Below are 16997 nucleotides of genomic sequence, written 5' to 3'. Positions count from 1 at the left end.
AGATTGTTTTCTTTGTTTAAAAATCACGGAAAGATAACTTAAAAATATAGACAAACTTCAGGTTGTTTTCTTTGTTTAAAAATCACGGCAAGATAACTTAAAAATATAGACAAACTTCAGATTGTTTTCTTTGTTTAAAAATCACGGCAAGATAACTTAAAAATATAGACAAACTTCAGATGGTTTTCTTTGTTTAAAAACAGAACAAGTACATTCTGAAAATGTAGAAATCATAATGTTGTTGGGTTTTTTTTTTACACTTACATGTTGCAAGTTAATATTATATTTTTATGTGCCGTTATTTATATTTTTTGAATAAATTATATGATAATGTTCATCACTCATTGGTGTTTATTTTCAATCTATCAAGATAAAAAAAAAAAAATCAAATTACAGTATGTTATTAATGTAGTTTGATCATTTTCCTCGACTGAAGTATTAACGTGACGGCGTGGCGGAGTGGGAGAGTGGCCGTGCGCAACCCGAGGGTCCCTGGTTCAATCCCCACCTAGTACCAACCTCGTCACATCCGTTGTGTCCTTGAGCAATACACTTCACCCTTGCTCCTGATGGGTGCTGGTTAGCGCCTTGCATGGCAGCTCCCTCCATCAGTGTGTGAATGTGTGTGTGAATGGGTAAATGTGGAAGTAGTGTCAAAGCGCTTTGAGTACCTTGAAGGTAGGAAAGCGCGATACAAGTACAACCCATTTATCATTTATTTATTTTGTACATATATAGCAACGTCTACAACAGGGGTGTCAAACTCAAATACAGAGTGGGCCAAAATTTAAAACTGAAGGAAGCCGTGGGCCGAGGTTGAACAAATTAATCCATTAATAGAGACCCAAACAAGTTTTGCATTGACTATTGACCAAGCAAGGCTTATATAACTTTATAGTGACTTGCAAAATCGAGTTTTAAATAATAATTAAAAAATATCAATGGCGTATCAAATAAAATAAAAATACAAATTGAACAACTATTTTCGGTGGCAGGTTTGAGTTGGGGTGGTGGGGGTGTATATTGTAGCATCCCGGAAGAGTTAGTGATGCAAGGGGTTCTGGGTATTTGTTTGGTTGTGTTTATGTTGTGTTACGGTGCGGGTGTTCTCCCGAAATGTGTTTGTCATTCTTGTTTGCTGTGGGTTCACAGTGTGGCGTATATTTGTAACAGTGTTAAAGTTGTTTATACGGCCACCCTCAGTGTGACCTGTATGGCTGTTGACCAAGTATGCATTGCATACACTTGTGTGTGTGTGTGTATGAGCCGCATATATTATGTGAGTGGGCCGGCACACTGTTTGTATGGAGGAAAAGCGGACGTGGCGACATGTAGAAAACGCCAAAGGCAGTGCTTTTACGGGCCGCCCCCGATATTATTGTCCGGGTGGAAATTGGGAGGGGCACTGAACTTTGGGAGTCTCCCGGGAAAATTGGGAGGGTTGACGAGTATGAGTATTAGTGGTGAATGCGGTGTTACAGCGGCGGGCCAGCTCTAATGTTAAGGGCCAAATGAAATTACACGCCAGGCCAGAGTTTGACACCCATGGTCTACAACGATACAAAGAATTGCTATTGCGACATCCAGTGGACACATTTAGAACAGCTGTTTCTTTCATTCAAAAATTTCAGGTTAGTTTTTATACTTTGCAAACTCATCCCGCGGGCCGGCTAAAAGCTGTCCGCGGGCCTGATCCGACCCCCGGGCCGTACGTTTGACACCCCTGGCTTACACCGTACACTATCTTTTTTTTTAGGTCAATTACTGTACATTTTATCTGCCAAACTATTTTGTGTGCGAAAAGGAGCAGGAAGAAGCACATCCTATTTAGTACTGACATGAAGCATGTTAGCCTCCTTCAACAGGGAAATTATTTAAATAAGACGCGCCATTTATAATAGTCAAGTCACCAAGGTAAACAATGACTTATTCAGGCATAAATTACATGTACACAAATATGTTTGTCAGCCTGCAACAGTCATTTTGATAGTAAGCTAATATAGACACATCATGTGCTGTCTTCATTATAACCCTTATATAAGACCTTTAAAGTAATTTTGATAGTAGGCTACAGCATGTGTTGCCTTCATTAAAATACTTATATAAAACTTTCAAAGTCATTTTGATAGTAGGCTAATATAGACACATCATGTGCTGTCTTCATTGTAAAACTTTGTCATTTTGATAGGTTACTATAGCTACTATAGACACATGTGTTACCTTCATTATAACACTATATAAGACTTTTAAAATCATTTTGATAGTAGGCTAATATAGACACATCATGTGTTGTCTTCATTATAACCCTTATATACATCGTTTTAGGTCATTTGATAGTAGGCTACATCATGTGTTGTCTTCATTATAAGACTTTTAAAGTAATTTTGATAGTAGGCTAATTTAGACACATCATGTGCTGTCTTCATTATAACACTTATATAAGACTTTTAAAGTGAAGTGAATTATATCTATATAGCGCTTTTCTCTATTGACTCAAAACGCTTTACATAGTGAAACCCAATATCTAAGTTACATTTAAACCCGTGTGGGTGGCACTGGGAGCAGGTGGGTAAAGTGTCTTGCCCAAGGACACAAAGGCAGTGACTAGGATGGCGGAAGCGGGGATCGAACCTGGAGCCCTCAAGTTGCTGGCACGGTCCCTCTACCAACCGAGCCATACCGGTCCCTCTCTCTCTCTCTCTATATATATATATATGTGTGTGTTTTGTTTTCATTATAACACTTATATAACATTTTTAAAGTCACTTTGATAGTAGGCTAATATAGACATGTGTTGTCTTCATTATAAAACTGTCATTTTGATAGTAGGTTAATATAGCTAATATAGACATTATAACACTACATAAGACTTTTAAAGTCATTTTGATAGTAGGCTACATCATGTGTTGTCTTCATTATAACACTTATATACAACTTAAAGTCATTTTGATAGTAGGCTAATATAGACACATGTCTTCATTTTCAAACTTTGTCATTTTGAAAGTAGGCTAATATAAACACATCATGTGTTGTCTTCATTATAACTCTTATACACGACTTTTAAAGTCTTTTTGATAGTAGGCTAATATAGACACATCATGTGCTGTCTTCATCATAACCCTTATATACGACTTTTAAAGTCATTTTGATAGTAGGCTACATCATGTGTTGTCTTCATTATAACACTTATATAATACTTTTAAAGTAATTTTGATAGTAGGCTAATATAGACACATCATGTGTTGTCTTCATTATAACACTTATATACGACTTTTAAAGTCATTTTGATAGTAGGCTAATATAGACACATGTCTTCATTTTCAAACTTTGTCATTTTGATAGTAGGCTAATATAAACACATCATGTGTTGTCTTCATTATAACTCTTATACACGACTTTTAAAGTCTTTTTGATAGTAGGCTAATATAGACACATCATATGTTGTCTTCATTATAAAACTTTGTCATTTTGATAGTAGGCTAATATAGCTAATATGGACACGTGTTGCCTTCATTATAAAACTATATAAGACTTTTAAAGTCATTTTGATAGTAGGCTAATATAGACACATCATGTGCTGTTTTCATCATAACCCTTATATACAACATTTAAAGTCATTTTGATAGTAGGTTACATCATGTGTTGTCTTCATTATAACACTTATATAAAATTTTTAAAGTCATTTTGATAGTAGGCTAATATAGACACGTGTGTTGTCTTCATTATAACACTTATATACAACTTAAAGTCATTTTCATAGTAGGCTAATACAGACACATCATGTGCTGTCTTCATCATAACCCTTATATACGACATTTAAAGTCGTATATAACACTTATATAAAACTTTTAAAGTCATTTTGATAGTAGGTTAATATTGCTAATATAGACATGTGCTACCTTCATTACAACACTATATAAGACTTTTAAAGTCGTTTTGATAGTAGGCTAATATACACATCATGTGCTGTCTTCATTATAACACTTATATAAGACTTCTAAAGTGAAGTGAATTATATTTATATAGCGCTTTTCTCTATTGACTCAAAGCGCTTTACATAGTGAAACCCAATATCTAAGTTACATTTAAACCAGTGTGGGTGGCACTGGGAGCAGGTGGGTAAAGTGTCTTGCCCAAGGACACAACGGCAGTGACTAGGATGGCGGAAGCGGGGATCAAACCCGGAACCCTGAAGTTGCTGTCACGGGCACTCTACCAACCGAGCCATACCGGTCTATATATATATATATATACATATATATATATATATATATATGTGTCTGTTTTGTTTTCATTGTAACACTTATATAACATTTTTAAAGTCACTTTGATAGTAGGCTAATATAGAAACGTGTTGTATTCATTACAAAAATGTCATTTTGATGGTAGGTTAATATAGCTAATATAGACATTATAAAACTACATAAGACTTTTAAAGTCAGTGTTGTCTTCATTATAACACTTATATAAAACTTTTAAAGTCATTTTGATAGTAGGCTAATATAGACACATCATGTGTTGTCTTCATTATAACCCTTATATACAACTTTTTAGGTAATTTTAATGGTAGGCTATGTCATGTGTTGTCTTCATTTTAACACTTATATAAAACTTTAAAGTCATTTTGATAGTAGGTTAATATAGATAATATAGACATGTGCTACCTTCATTACAACACTATATAAGACTTTTAAAGTCATTTTGATAGTAGGCTAATTTAGACACATCACGTGTTGCCTTCATTATAAAACCATCATTTTGATAGTAGGCTAATATATCAAATGTAGACACCTCATTTATTGCCTTCATTATAACACTTTCAGAGTCATTTTGATAGTAGGACAATACAGACACGTGTTGTCTTCTTTTCATCATTGTCATTTTGATAGTAGGCTAATATAACTAATATAGACACATGTGTTGCCTTTATTATAACACCATATAAGACTTTTAAAGTCATTTTGATAGTAGGCTAATACAGACACGTCTTGTCTTCATTTTCAAACTTTGTCATTTTGAAAGTAGGCTAATATAAACACATCATGTGTTGTCTTCATTATAACTCTTATACACGACTTTTAAAGTCTTTTTGATAGTAGGCTAACAGAGACACATCATATGTTGTCTTCTTTTTCAAACATTGTCATTTTGATAGCAGGCTAATATAACAAATTTAGACACGTGTTGCCTTTATTATAACACCATATAAGACTTTTAAAGTCATTTTGATAGTAGGCTAATATAGACACATTATGCGTTGCCTTCATTATAAAACTTTGTCATTTTGATAGTAGGTTAATATAGCTAATATAGACATGTGCTACTTTCATTACAACACTATATAATACTTTTAAAGTCATTTTGATAGTAGGCTAATATAGACACATCATGTGCTGTCTTCATCATAACCCTTATATACGACTTTTAAAGTCGTATACACGACTTTTAAATAGTAGGCTACATCAAGTGTTGCCTTCATTATAACACTTATATAAAACTTTTAAAGTCATTTTGATAGTAGGCTAATATAGACACATCATGTGTTGCCTTCATTATAACACTTATATACGACTTTTAAAGTAATTTTGATAGTAGGCTAATATAGACACATGTCTTCATTTTCAAATTTTTGTCATTTTGATAGCAGGCTAATATAAACACATCATGTGTTGTCTAGAACTCTTATATACGACTTTTAAAGTCATTTTGATAGTAGGCTAATAGAGACACATCATATGTTGTCTTCATTATAAAACTTTGTCATTTTGATAGTAGGCTAATATAGCTAATATGGACACATGTGTTGTCTTCATTATAACACTATATAAGACTTTTAAAGTCATTTTGATAGTAGGCTAATATAACTAATATAGACACATCATGTGCTGTCTTCATTATAAAACTTTGTCATTTTGATAGTAGGCTAATATAGACATGTGCTACCTTCATTACAATACTATATACGACTTTTACAGTAATTTTGATAGTAGGCTAATATAGACATATGTGTTACCTTCATTATAACACTATATAAGACTTTTAAAGTCATTTTGATAGTAGGCTAATACAGACACATCATGTGTCTTCATTATAACCCTTAAATACAACTTTTAAAGTAATTTTGATAGTAGGTTACATCATGTGTTGCCTTCATTATAACACTTATATAAAACTTTTAAAGACATTTTGATAGTAGGCTAATACAGACACATCATGTGTTGTCTTCATTATAAAACTGTCATTTTGATAGTAGGCTAATGAAGACACATCATGTATTGTCTTCATTACGAGTATTTCAGGCATAAATTACATGTACACAATTTTCAATAATATGACACCTAAGATAAAACATTGAGTACTTCAGTCAGACATAATCTGGTGTTTTGTTTCGGACTATTATGCAAAACCAGTGTTTCTTACCTACTGGTACTTGCTGATGAGTATTTGGGTTTTACAGTTTGCTGGAATCCGCCATCGTAGTCCGCGCCCTCGTCAAATAAGCTCCTCCTCTTTCTCTATCCTCTTGTTGTGGGGCGTGCATCCTCCACTGTTGTCATTCTTTAATATAAAAGCATGTTAGTGGGAGCGTCAAAAACTACCGATACAAGAAAGGCGACGGGGGGAAAACGCTGTCGAAGTGGAGGCACGTAGATAGGCCCGCCCACCAAAGGACGCATCCTGAAGCAACGTGAAGATGATCTGCAAAACATCATTTATGCAACATTTTGAGCACAAAACCACCATCACATGTTATGTAGACCACAAGGAAGTGCTTTAAATCAGTGGTCCCCAACCAACGGGCCGCGGCTCGATTGGTACCGGGCCGCAGAATAATTTTTTATTAATTTATTATTATTCCATCCATTTTCTACCGCTTATTCCCTTTTGGGATCGCGCGGGGCGCTGGCGCCTATCTCAACTACAATCGGGCGGAAGGCGGGGTACACCCTGGACAAGTCGCCACTTCATCGTGCCTGTCTCAACTACAATCGGGCGGAAGGCGGGGTACACCCTGGACAAGTCGCCACTTCATCGCAGGGCCATTTATTATCCATCCATCCATCCATTTTCTACCGCTTATTCCCTTTTTTGGGGTCGCGGGGGGCGCTGGCGCCTATCTCAGCTACAATCGGGCGGAAGGCGAGGTGCACCCTGGACAAGTCGCCACCTCATCGCAGGGCCATTTATTATTATTAATTATTTTTTTATTAAATCAACATAAAAAAAACACAAGATTCACTTATAATTAGTGCACCAACCCAAAAAAACTCCCTTTTTCATGACAAAAAAATAAATTAATAAATAATAATCCCCCACTCCACCGGGCCGCGGGACAAATCACTGATTGATAATTTGTCCCGCGGCCCGGTGAAGTGGGGGATTATTATTTATTAATTTATTTTTTTGTCATGAAAAAGGGAGGATTTTGGGGTTGGTGCACTAATTCTAAGTGTATCCTGTGTTTTCTTATGTTGATTTAATAAAAAAATTAAAAGAAATAATAATAAATGGCCCTGCGATGAGGTGGCGACTTGTCCAGGGTCCGCAGTTACAAAAAGGTTGGGGACCACTGCTTTATATGCAGAAAATAAATTATAATATGACACAAGCGCCTCCCTAAGGAGGTGTTTAGGGTACGTCCGACCGGTAGGAGGCCACGGGGAAGACCCAGGACACGTTGGGAAGACTATCACTCCCGGCTGGCCTGGGAACGCCTCGGGATCCCCCGGGAGGAGCTGGACGAAGTGGCTGGGGAGAAGGAAGTCTGGGCTTCCCTGCTTAGGCTGCTGCCCCCGCGACCCGGAAAAAGATGGATGGATGACAATGTTAATGCACCCTATAGTCCGAAAAGGACCTTGGCATATCTAAAATAACACATTCAACAACTCAAATGATTAACTGTGATGTTTATTAACGGCCAACAAAGTTCTCCACCACGTTACGTCTTGGACTTTATCCCACCGGGAGTCTTTTGCGTCATCGATACATTCACTAATTCATGTAGTAAAAAAATCAAATTTGAGAAAAATAGAATACTTTCATGGTCACAGTGAGTACTATTGCAGAAGAATGTGATGGCTTTTTAAAGTGCAAAATGAAGACGTGCGCAGTGTGCATCGGCTTTGAGAAAAGGCGCGAGCAAACCTGGGATGGAAAGCCGCTATTTACTCTTTTTGAGTCATGCAATAATTCATTCGAGGGGGGGGGGATAAGTGACATTCAAAGAGAGACAGGTTCTGTACACGTATTTACATGGAAGCTGTTAGAAGTGTGGGACTCAGTTGTGCAAAGTAAGGTGCGTTTCATGCTCACCTCACGTGTGGTCCGGGAGAAGGAAGTCTGTCACAGCCGTGCCTCATTTTGCGTTATTTGTCTATGTTTAAAGTTTAGTTCCTGTCACCGCGCTCTTATTTTGTAATTTTCACATCCCTTTCCTGCAGCACTGTCACGCCTGCCTTCGAGCGATAACGCTGCAAATTGGGAGCACGACCAACCGTCGAGTCCGTGGAGGGGGGCGTGGCCTGCGGGCCTGCAGCGAAGCGGGTTTGCCAGGATCGACCTCAAAGTCAGCGGCGGGTGCGTAGATGGCCCGCCTGGCACACCCTACATCGCTGCAGGCCCGCGGGCCACGCCGCCCTCCAAGGACTCGATGGTTGGTCGTGCGCCCAATTTGCAGAGGACAGCGTTATTCTACCTTGTGTTTTGTTGACTTTGTAGCCAGTTCAGTTTTGCATTACCCTCACTATGCTTCAGTGCCTTTTCCTCACAGCACTCACCTTTTGTTTGTTTTTTATTTGAAGAGGAACTGCACTTTTTTGGGGGAGTTTTGCCTATCGTTCACAGTCATTATTGGCCAGTTGGGAGAGTGGGTTCCTAGTTCGATACCCAGCTTCTACCAACCGAGTCACATCCGTTGTGTTCTTGAGCGAGATACTTCACCCTTGCTCCTGATGGGTCGTGGTTAGCGCCTTGCATGGCAGCTCCCGCCATCAGTGTGTGAACAGGTGAATGTGGAAATGGGACCCATTCCCTCCCTGCTTGACACTTAGCATCAAGGGTTGGAATTGGGGGTTAAATCACCAAAAATAATTCCCGGGCGCGGCCACCGCCGCTGCTCATTACTCCCCTCACCTCCCAGGGGGTGATCAACATTGATGGGTCAAATGCAGAGAATAATTTCACCACACCTAGTGTGTGTAAACAATCATTTGTACTTTAACTTGAAATAGTGTCAAAGCGCTTTGAGTACCTTAAAGGTAAAAAAGCGCTAAACAAGTACAACCTATTTACCACATTGTAAATATTAAACGTAAATAAATGTATAAAAGTCAATTTACAGCCGAGCCAACGGGAGCTCCACTATTCCGCCCATAAAATCCAATAAATAACCATTCAAAAAGCGCCAACAATATTCCTTTAACATTTGGTGACTTGACTAATAAATATTAGTGATTTTGTTATTATAAGTGCTAACGCAGACAAACTATTTTATAATGGTGAAATTATTACTTCCTGTGTGCTTATGTTTACATCATCAAGTGGCCTGCTGTTTCCCTGCTCCCTGAAAGTTTATTCTAGATCATAAATCATGCCTCTCACCTGGAAAGTATAAGTCTGAGTAGGTATTCCAACAATTTGGGATACTTTGACAGTCTTTTTTGAACCTGGAACTGGCGAGGACATGAAAAGACGCTTGGTCCCTCCACCCCCTTTTCTTTGTGATTTTATATGAACATCCTAGTTGTCGGCTTCCTAACGACAACAGACATTGTACAGTAAGTGATGTTTTATTATGTTTGTCGGCTCTCATGAAGCCTGCAGTGAGTAATAATCAGTGATGTAGAAACAAAAAAGTGCAAATGTGATGCGTTTTTTTAAATGAATGCTTAAAATGATCAAAATACGTAAATATTAAATGTTACAGCATTACATATTAACTTGCATCATGTATATAAAACCTTAAAGGCCTACTGAGATGCGATTTTCTTATTCAAACGGGGATAGCAGGTCCATTCTATGTGTCATACTTGATCATTTTGCGATATTGCCATATTTTTGCTGAAAGGATTTAGTAGAGAACATCGACGATAAAGTTCGCAACTTTTGGTCGCTAATAAAAAAGCCTTGCCTGTACCGGAAGTAGCAGACGATGTGTGCGTGACGTCACGGGTTGTGGAGCTCCTCACATCTGAACATTGTTTACAATCATGGCCACAAGCAGCGAGAGCGATAGGGACCGAGAAAGCGACGATTTCCCCATTAATTTGAGCGAGGATGAAAGATTCATGGATGAGGAAAATGAGAGTGAAGGACTAGGAAAAAAAAAGAAAAAGAAAAAGAAAAGACAAGAGGGCAGTGGGAGCGATTCAGAGAGGGAAGGTGCTGTGAGAGGCGCAGTGGCAGCCGTGGGGGTGGCAGGACTACTCGGCCAGGCACAACCGCAACAATGGATAAAGCCATACCGCTTTGAACCCGACGCTGACGGTGATGGTCAGGAGGACGCATATTGATGCTGGAGTAGCACACGACATAAATCGCCTTCAGAATGGTAAAATGTTTTTTACAAATACACTGTACTTTGTGTGTGTGGTCCAATCCAACCGTGTTCGCTTGACATCTCTGTTCCATAGTAAACGGCGGCATAGCTCGGTTGGTAGAGTGGCCGTGCCAGCAATTTGAGGGTTGCAGGTTCGATTCCCGCTTGTGCCATCCTAGTTACTGCCGTTGTGTCCTTGGGCAAGACACTTTACCCACCTGCTCCCAGTGCCACCCACAAAGGTTTAAATGTAACTTAGATGTTGGGTGTCACTATGTAAAGCGCTTTGAGTCACTTGAGAAAAGCGCTATATAAATATCATTCACTTCACTATAATTCACTAAACCTTGACTGTCATCTTTCAGGAATGTAAACAATGAAACACCGGCTGTGTTTGTGTTGCTAAAGCCAGCCGCAATACACCGCTTCCCGCCTACAGCTTTCTTCTTTGATGTCTCCATTGTTCAGTGAAAAAATTGCAAAAGATTCAGCAACACAGATCTCCAGGATACTGTGGAATTTTGCGATGAAAACAGACGACTTAATAGCTGGGAATGATGCTGGAACAAAATGTCCTCTACAATCCGTGACGTCACACGCACGCGTCATCATACCGAGACGTTTCAGCAGGATATTTCGGTGCAAAATTTAAAATCGCAATTAAGTAAGCTAAAAAGGCCGTATTGGCATGTGTTGCAATGTTAATATTTCATCATTGATATATAAACTATCAGACTGAGTAGTCGGTAGTAGTGGGTTTCTGTAGGCCTTTAATGGAGGTGTTTGGATGTTTTTTTAAGGGGGTTAAGAGAGATTTAGATTTTTCCTGGAAGTGCAAAATAATTGTGAACGCCAGGCAAAAAACAAAACAAAACAAAACAAAACACAGTTTACTTTAAACTAAAAATAAACAAAAGGTGAGTGCCACTAGGAAAAGGCACTGAAGCTGAAAAGGAAACTAAAACTAAACTGGCTAAAAAGTTAACAAATACGTGTGTAGCAGAGCTGGCGTCGGCAAAGTACACCCCAACATGACAATCTCGCTAACACAAAGCAGGTGCGGGGCAAACCGGAAGTGTAACTACAAAATAAGACCTAAGATAGGAAGTACACTTTAAACATGGAAAAAAAACAACTCAAATTAAGGCAGATTGACTGCATAATTTGGCATCAACATTTTGATCCCGAGTTTTCTGAATCGGGATCCCCTTTATCGGACTCATTTGAGGGTAACTCCTCCTGACAGGTGACGGCCTGAGTCCCGTTAGCGCACACCACGCTGCCCTCGGACTTGCTGAAGCTGAACAGCTTACCTGGACTGAATGTCCTGTTGGGCGACTGTGAGCGCTCCTGGCCGCCGGGGGGCACCGGGGATGTCGCTATGGATCCCGGCGACCCCCCGACGGCCGCCGACGGCTCCTTTTTCGCCTCCGGCGACTTGAGGAACTTGAGGAATCCGGCGAGCTTGGCCTCGCCGCCGGTGGGCGACTGGGCCGGGGAGCGTGAGGAGGAGAACTTCCCCTGGAGAGGGATGATCTGCTTCAGCTTCATCACGTTGTTGGTCCCCAGCAGGGAGCTGGGTCTCTTCGGCTTGCCCCCCGCCGTTTTCTCGTGGTGGTGCTGGTGATGGCCCTCGGACTTGTGGTAGTCGCTCTCCTGGCGGGCCTCTGCCTGAAGCTCCGCCTGTCGCTGGAGTTCCTCTTCCTCGCGGCGACGTCTGAGCTGTTGCTGAAAATGCTGCTGGGCCTGAAGCTCATGCCTCTAAACGGTGGAAAAGACTAGTGTTAGAAGTCGGGGACAAACAGTATCTCACTAAAGTGACCATTTGTATATCATCTGCTAAATGGACAGTACTATAAAGCAGGGGTCACCAACACGGTGCTCGCGGGCACCAGGTTGCCAGTAAGGACCAGATGAGTCAACTGCTGGCCTGTTCTAAAAATAGCTCAAATAGCAGCACTTACCAGTGAACTGCCTCGATTTTTAAAATTTTATTTATTTACTAGCAAGCTGGTCTCGCTTTGCTCGACATTTTTAATTCTAAGAGAGACAAAACTCAAATAGAATTTAAAAATCCAAGAAAATATTTTAAAGACTTGGTCTTCACTTGTTTGAATAAATTCATTTATTTTTTTTACTTTGCTTCTTATAACTTTCAGAAAGACAATTTTAGAGAAAAAAATACAACCTTAAAAATGATTTTAGGATTTTTAAACACATATACCTTTTTACCTTTTAAATTCCTTCCTCTTCTTTCCTGACAATTTAAATCAATGTTCAAGTACATTTTTTTTTTTTGTAAAGAAAAATAAATAATTTTTTATTTAATTCTTCATTTTAGCTTCTGTTTTTTCGACAAAGAATATTTGTGAAATTTTTCTTCAAACTTATTATGATTAAAATTCCCCAAAAATATTCTGGCAAATCTAGAAAACCTTTAGAATCAAATTTAAATCTTATTTCAAAGTCTTTAGAATTTATTTTAAATTTATTGTTCTAGAAAATCTATAAGAAATAATGATTTTTCTTTGTTAGAAATATAGCCTGGTCCAATTTGTTATATATTCTAACAAAATGCAGATTGGATTTTAACCTATTTAAAACATGTCATCAAAATTCAAAAATTAATCTTAATCAGGAAAAATTACTAATGATGTTCCATAAATAATTTTTTTTTAATTTTTTCCAAAACATTCGAATTAGCTTGTTTTTCCTCTTCCTTTTTTCGGTTGAATTTTGAATTTTAAAGAGTCAAAATTGAAGATAAACTATGTTTCAAATTTTAATTTTTTTTCCTGTTTTCTCCTCTTTTAAACCATTCAGCTAAGTGTTTTTTTCATCATTTAATCTCTTCAAAAAACCTTCCGTAAAAGGGAAAAAAATGTACGACGGAATGACAGACAGAAATACCCATTTATATATATATATATATATATATATATGTATATATATATATATGATTTATTTATTTAAGTTAAATTGAGCAAATTGGCTATTTCAGGCAATTTATTTAAGTGTGTATCAAACTGGTAGCCCTTCGCATTAATCAGTACCCAATAAGTAGCTCTTGGTTTCAAAAAGGTTGGTGACCCCTGCTATAGAATGGCTATTAGACTAGACCGGGCTCTTTAGCGCCGCCCTAGTGGCTCTCTGGAGCTTTTTCAAAAATGTATAAAAATACAAAATGCTTTAATGTTTTCTTTGGGAGGCCAAACATGACAAAAACCTTCCGAAATGTAAAAAAAAAAAATAGCACTGTTTATGTTATACATACTTCACTGATGAGAGTATTTGGCCAGCACCGTTTTGTCCTACTAATTTCGGCGGTCCATGAAAGCACCGTATTTTGTTTATGTCATGTCTTTTTGATCATGTCTTGTTTGGCTATGTTCTGTTGACCTTTGGACTCTTTAAGTTCCTGGTTTTTTTCACTCCCTTGTTTTGTCGCCATGGTTAATCATTGTGTTCACCTGTCTCTGATTAGTGCTCGCCCGCTCACCGGCGTCCTGAGTACTAATCAGAGGCAGTATTTAAGCTCATCTTTGCCAGTCAGTCGCCCTGGCGTCATTGTGTTCGTTCCATGCTCTGTTCTTGCAACAGTAAGTCATACTCGTTTTTCATGCCAAAGTTTATGCTGTTCCTTTCAGGTCAAGTCCAACGCTACCACAGAAAGACATGTTTTATGCCACATTTTGATAGTAGGCTAATATAGCAAATATAGGCACATCATGTGTTGTCTTCATTATAACATGTATAAAATACTTTTAAAGTAATTTTGATAGTAGGCTAATATAGCAAATATATGCACATCCTGTGTTGTCTTCATTATAACATGTATAAAAGACTTTTAAAGTAATTTTGATAGTAGGCTAATATAACTAAAATAGACATTTATATCATGTGTTGTCTTCATTATAAGACTCTTAAAGTAATTTTGATGGTAGGCTAATATAACTAATATAGACACTTATGTCATGTGTTGTCTTCATTATAAGACTTTTAAAGTCATTTTGATAGTAGGTTAATATAGCTTATTTAGACACTTACAAAATGACTTTTAAAGTCATTTTGATAGTAGGCTAATACAGCTAATATAGACACTTACATCATGTGTTGTTTTCATTATAAGACTTAAAGTCATTTTGATAGTAGGCTAATATAGCTTATTTAGACACTTACATCATGTGTTGTATTCATTATAAGACTTAGTAATTTTGATAGCAGGGTAATATAGCTAATATGGACACATTGTGTATTGTCTTCATTATAACACGTATATAAGACTCTTAAAGTAATTTTGATAGTAGGCTAATATAACTAATATAGACACTTACATCATGTGTTGTCTTCATTATAAGACTTTCAAAGTAATTTTGATAGTAGGCTAATATAGGTTATTCAGACACTTACATCATGTGTTGTCTTCATTATAAGACTTTTAAAGTCATTTTGATAGTGGGCTAATATAACTAACATAGACACTTACATCATGTGTTGTCTTCATTATAAGACTTTCAAAGTCATTTTGATAGTAGGCTAATATAGGTTATTCAGACACTTACATCATGTGTTGTCTTCATTATAAGACTTTTAAAGTAATTTTGATAGTAGGCTAATATAGGTTATTCAGACACTTACATCATGTGTTGTCTTCATTATAAGACTTTTAAAGTCATTTTGATAGTGGGCTAATATAACTAACATAGACACTTACATCATGTGTTGTCTTCATTATAAGACTTTCAAAGTCATTTTGATAGTAGGCTAATATAGGTTATTCAGACACTTACATCATGTGTTGTCTTCATTATAAGACTTTTAAAGTCATTTTGATAGTGGGCTAATATAACTAACATAGACACTTACATCATGTGTTGTCTTCATTATAAGACATATAAGACTTTTAGTCGTTTTGATATTAGGCTAATATATGTAATATAGACATGTACATCATGTGTTGTCTTCATCATTAGACTTATATAAGATTTTTATTCATTTTGATGGTAGGCTAATATAGCAAATATAGGCACATTATGTATTGTCTTCATTATAACATGTATATAAGACTTTTAAAATAATTTTGATAGTAGGCTAATATAACTAATAGACACTTACATCATGTGTTGTCTTCATTATAAGACTTAAAGTAATTTTGATAGTAGGCTAATATAGCTTATTTAGACACTTACATCATGTGTTGTCTTCATTATAAGACTTTTAAAGTCATTTTGATAGTAGGCTAATATAACTAATATAGACACTTACATCATGTGTTGTCTTCATTATAAAACTTTTAAAGTCATTTTGATAGTAGGCTAATATAGCTTATTTGGACACTTACATCATGTGTTGTACTCATTATACGACTTAGTAATTTTGATAGCAGGGTAATATAGCTAATATGGACACATTGTGTATTGTCTTCATTATAACACGTATATAAGACTCTTAAAGTAATTTTGATAGTAGGCTAATATAACTAATATAGACACTTACATCATGTGTTGTCTTCATTATAAGACTTTTAAAGTCATTTTGATAGTAGGCTAATATAGGTTATTCAGACACTTACATCATGTGTTGTCTTCATCATAACACATATAATACTTTTAGTCATTTTGATAGTAGGCTAATATATGTAATATAGACATGTACATCATGTGTTGTCTTCACCATTAGACTTATATAAGATTTTTATTCATTTTGATGGTAGGCTAATATAGCAAATATAGGCACATTATGTATTGTCTTCATTATAACATGTATATAAGACTTTTAAAGTAATTTTGATAGTAGGTTAATATAACTAATAGACACTTACATCATGTGTTGTCTTCATTATAAGACTTAAAGTCATTTTGATAGTAGACTAATATAGCTTATTTAGGCACTTACATCATGTGTTGTCTTCATTATAAGACTTTTAAAGTAATTTTGATAGTAGGCAAATATAACTAATATAGACACTTACATCATGTGTTGTCTTCATTATTAGACTTTAAAAGTAATTTTTATAGTAGGCTAATATAGGTTATTTAGACACTTACATCATGTGTTGTCTTCATTATAAGACTTTGTAATTTTGATAGCAGGGTAATATAGCTAATATGGACACATTGTGTATTGTCTTCATTATAACACGTATATAAGACTCTTAAAGTAATTTTGATAGTAGGCTAATATAACTTATATAGAGACTTACATCATGTGTTGTCTTCATTATAAAACTTTTAAAGTCATTTTGATAGTAGGCTAATATAGCTTATTTAGACACTTACAAAATGACTTTTAAAGTCATTTTGATAGTAGGCTAGTATAGCTAATATATAAACACTTACATCATGTGTTGTCTTCATTATAAGACTTTTAGTAATTTTGATAGCAGGCTAATATAGCTAAGATACACATTGTGTATAGTCTTCATTATAACACGTATATAAGACTCTTAAAGTAATTTTGA

General features: G+C 36.6%; 1 protein-coding gene across 1 annotated transcript in view; it reads right to left on the bottom strand.

Moving 5' to 3' along the window:
* Positions 1 to 7892: 7892 nt before the first annotated feature.
* The window catches only part of ano8a (anoctamin 8a), a 78242-nt gene continuing 69137 nt past the window's right edge, over positions 7893 to 16997 (bottom strand). Inside the window, exon 20 of the mRNA XM_061919827.1 lies at positions 7893 to 12298. Coding sequence (XP_061775811.1) covers positions 11708 to 12298 — 591 coding nt within the window. The 3' untranslated portion in view covers positions 7893 to 11707. The remainder of the gene's footprint in view (positions 12299 to 16997) is intronic.

This window comes from Nerophis ophidion, linkage group LG14, assembly GCF_033978795.1.
Source record: "Nerophis ophidion isolate RoL-2023_Sa linkage group LG14, RoL_Noph_v1.0, whole genome shotgun sequence".
NCBI lineage: Eukaryota > Metazoa > Chordata > Actinopteri > Syngnathiformes > Syngnathidae > Nerophis > Nerophis ophidion.
This window is presented reverse-complemented; position numbering and strand designations above follow the sequence as displayed.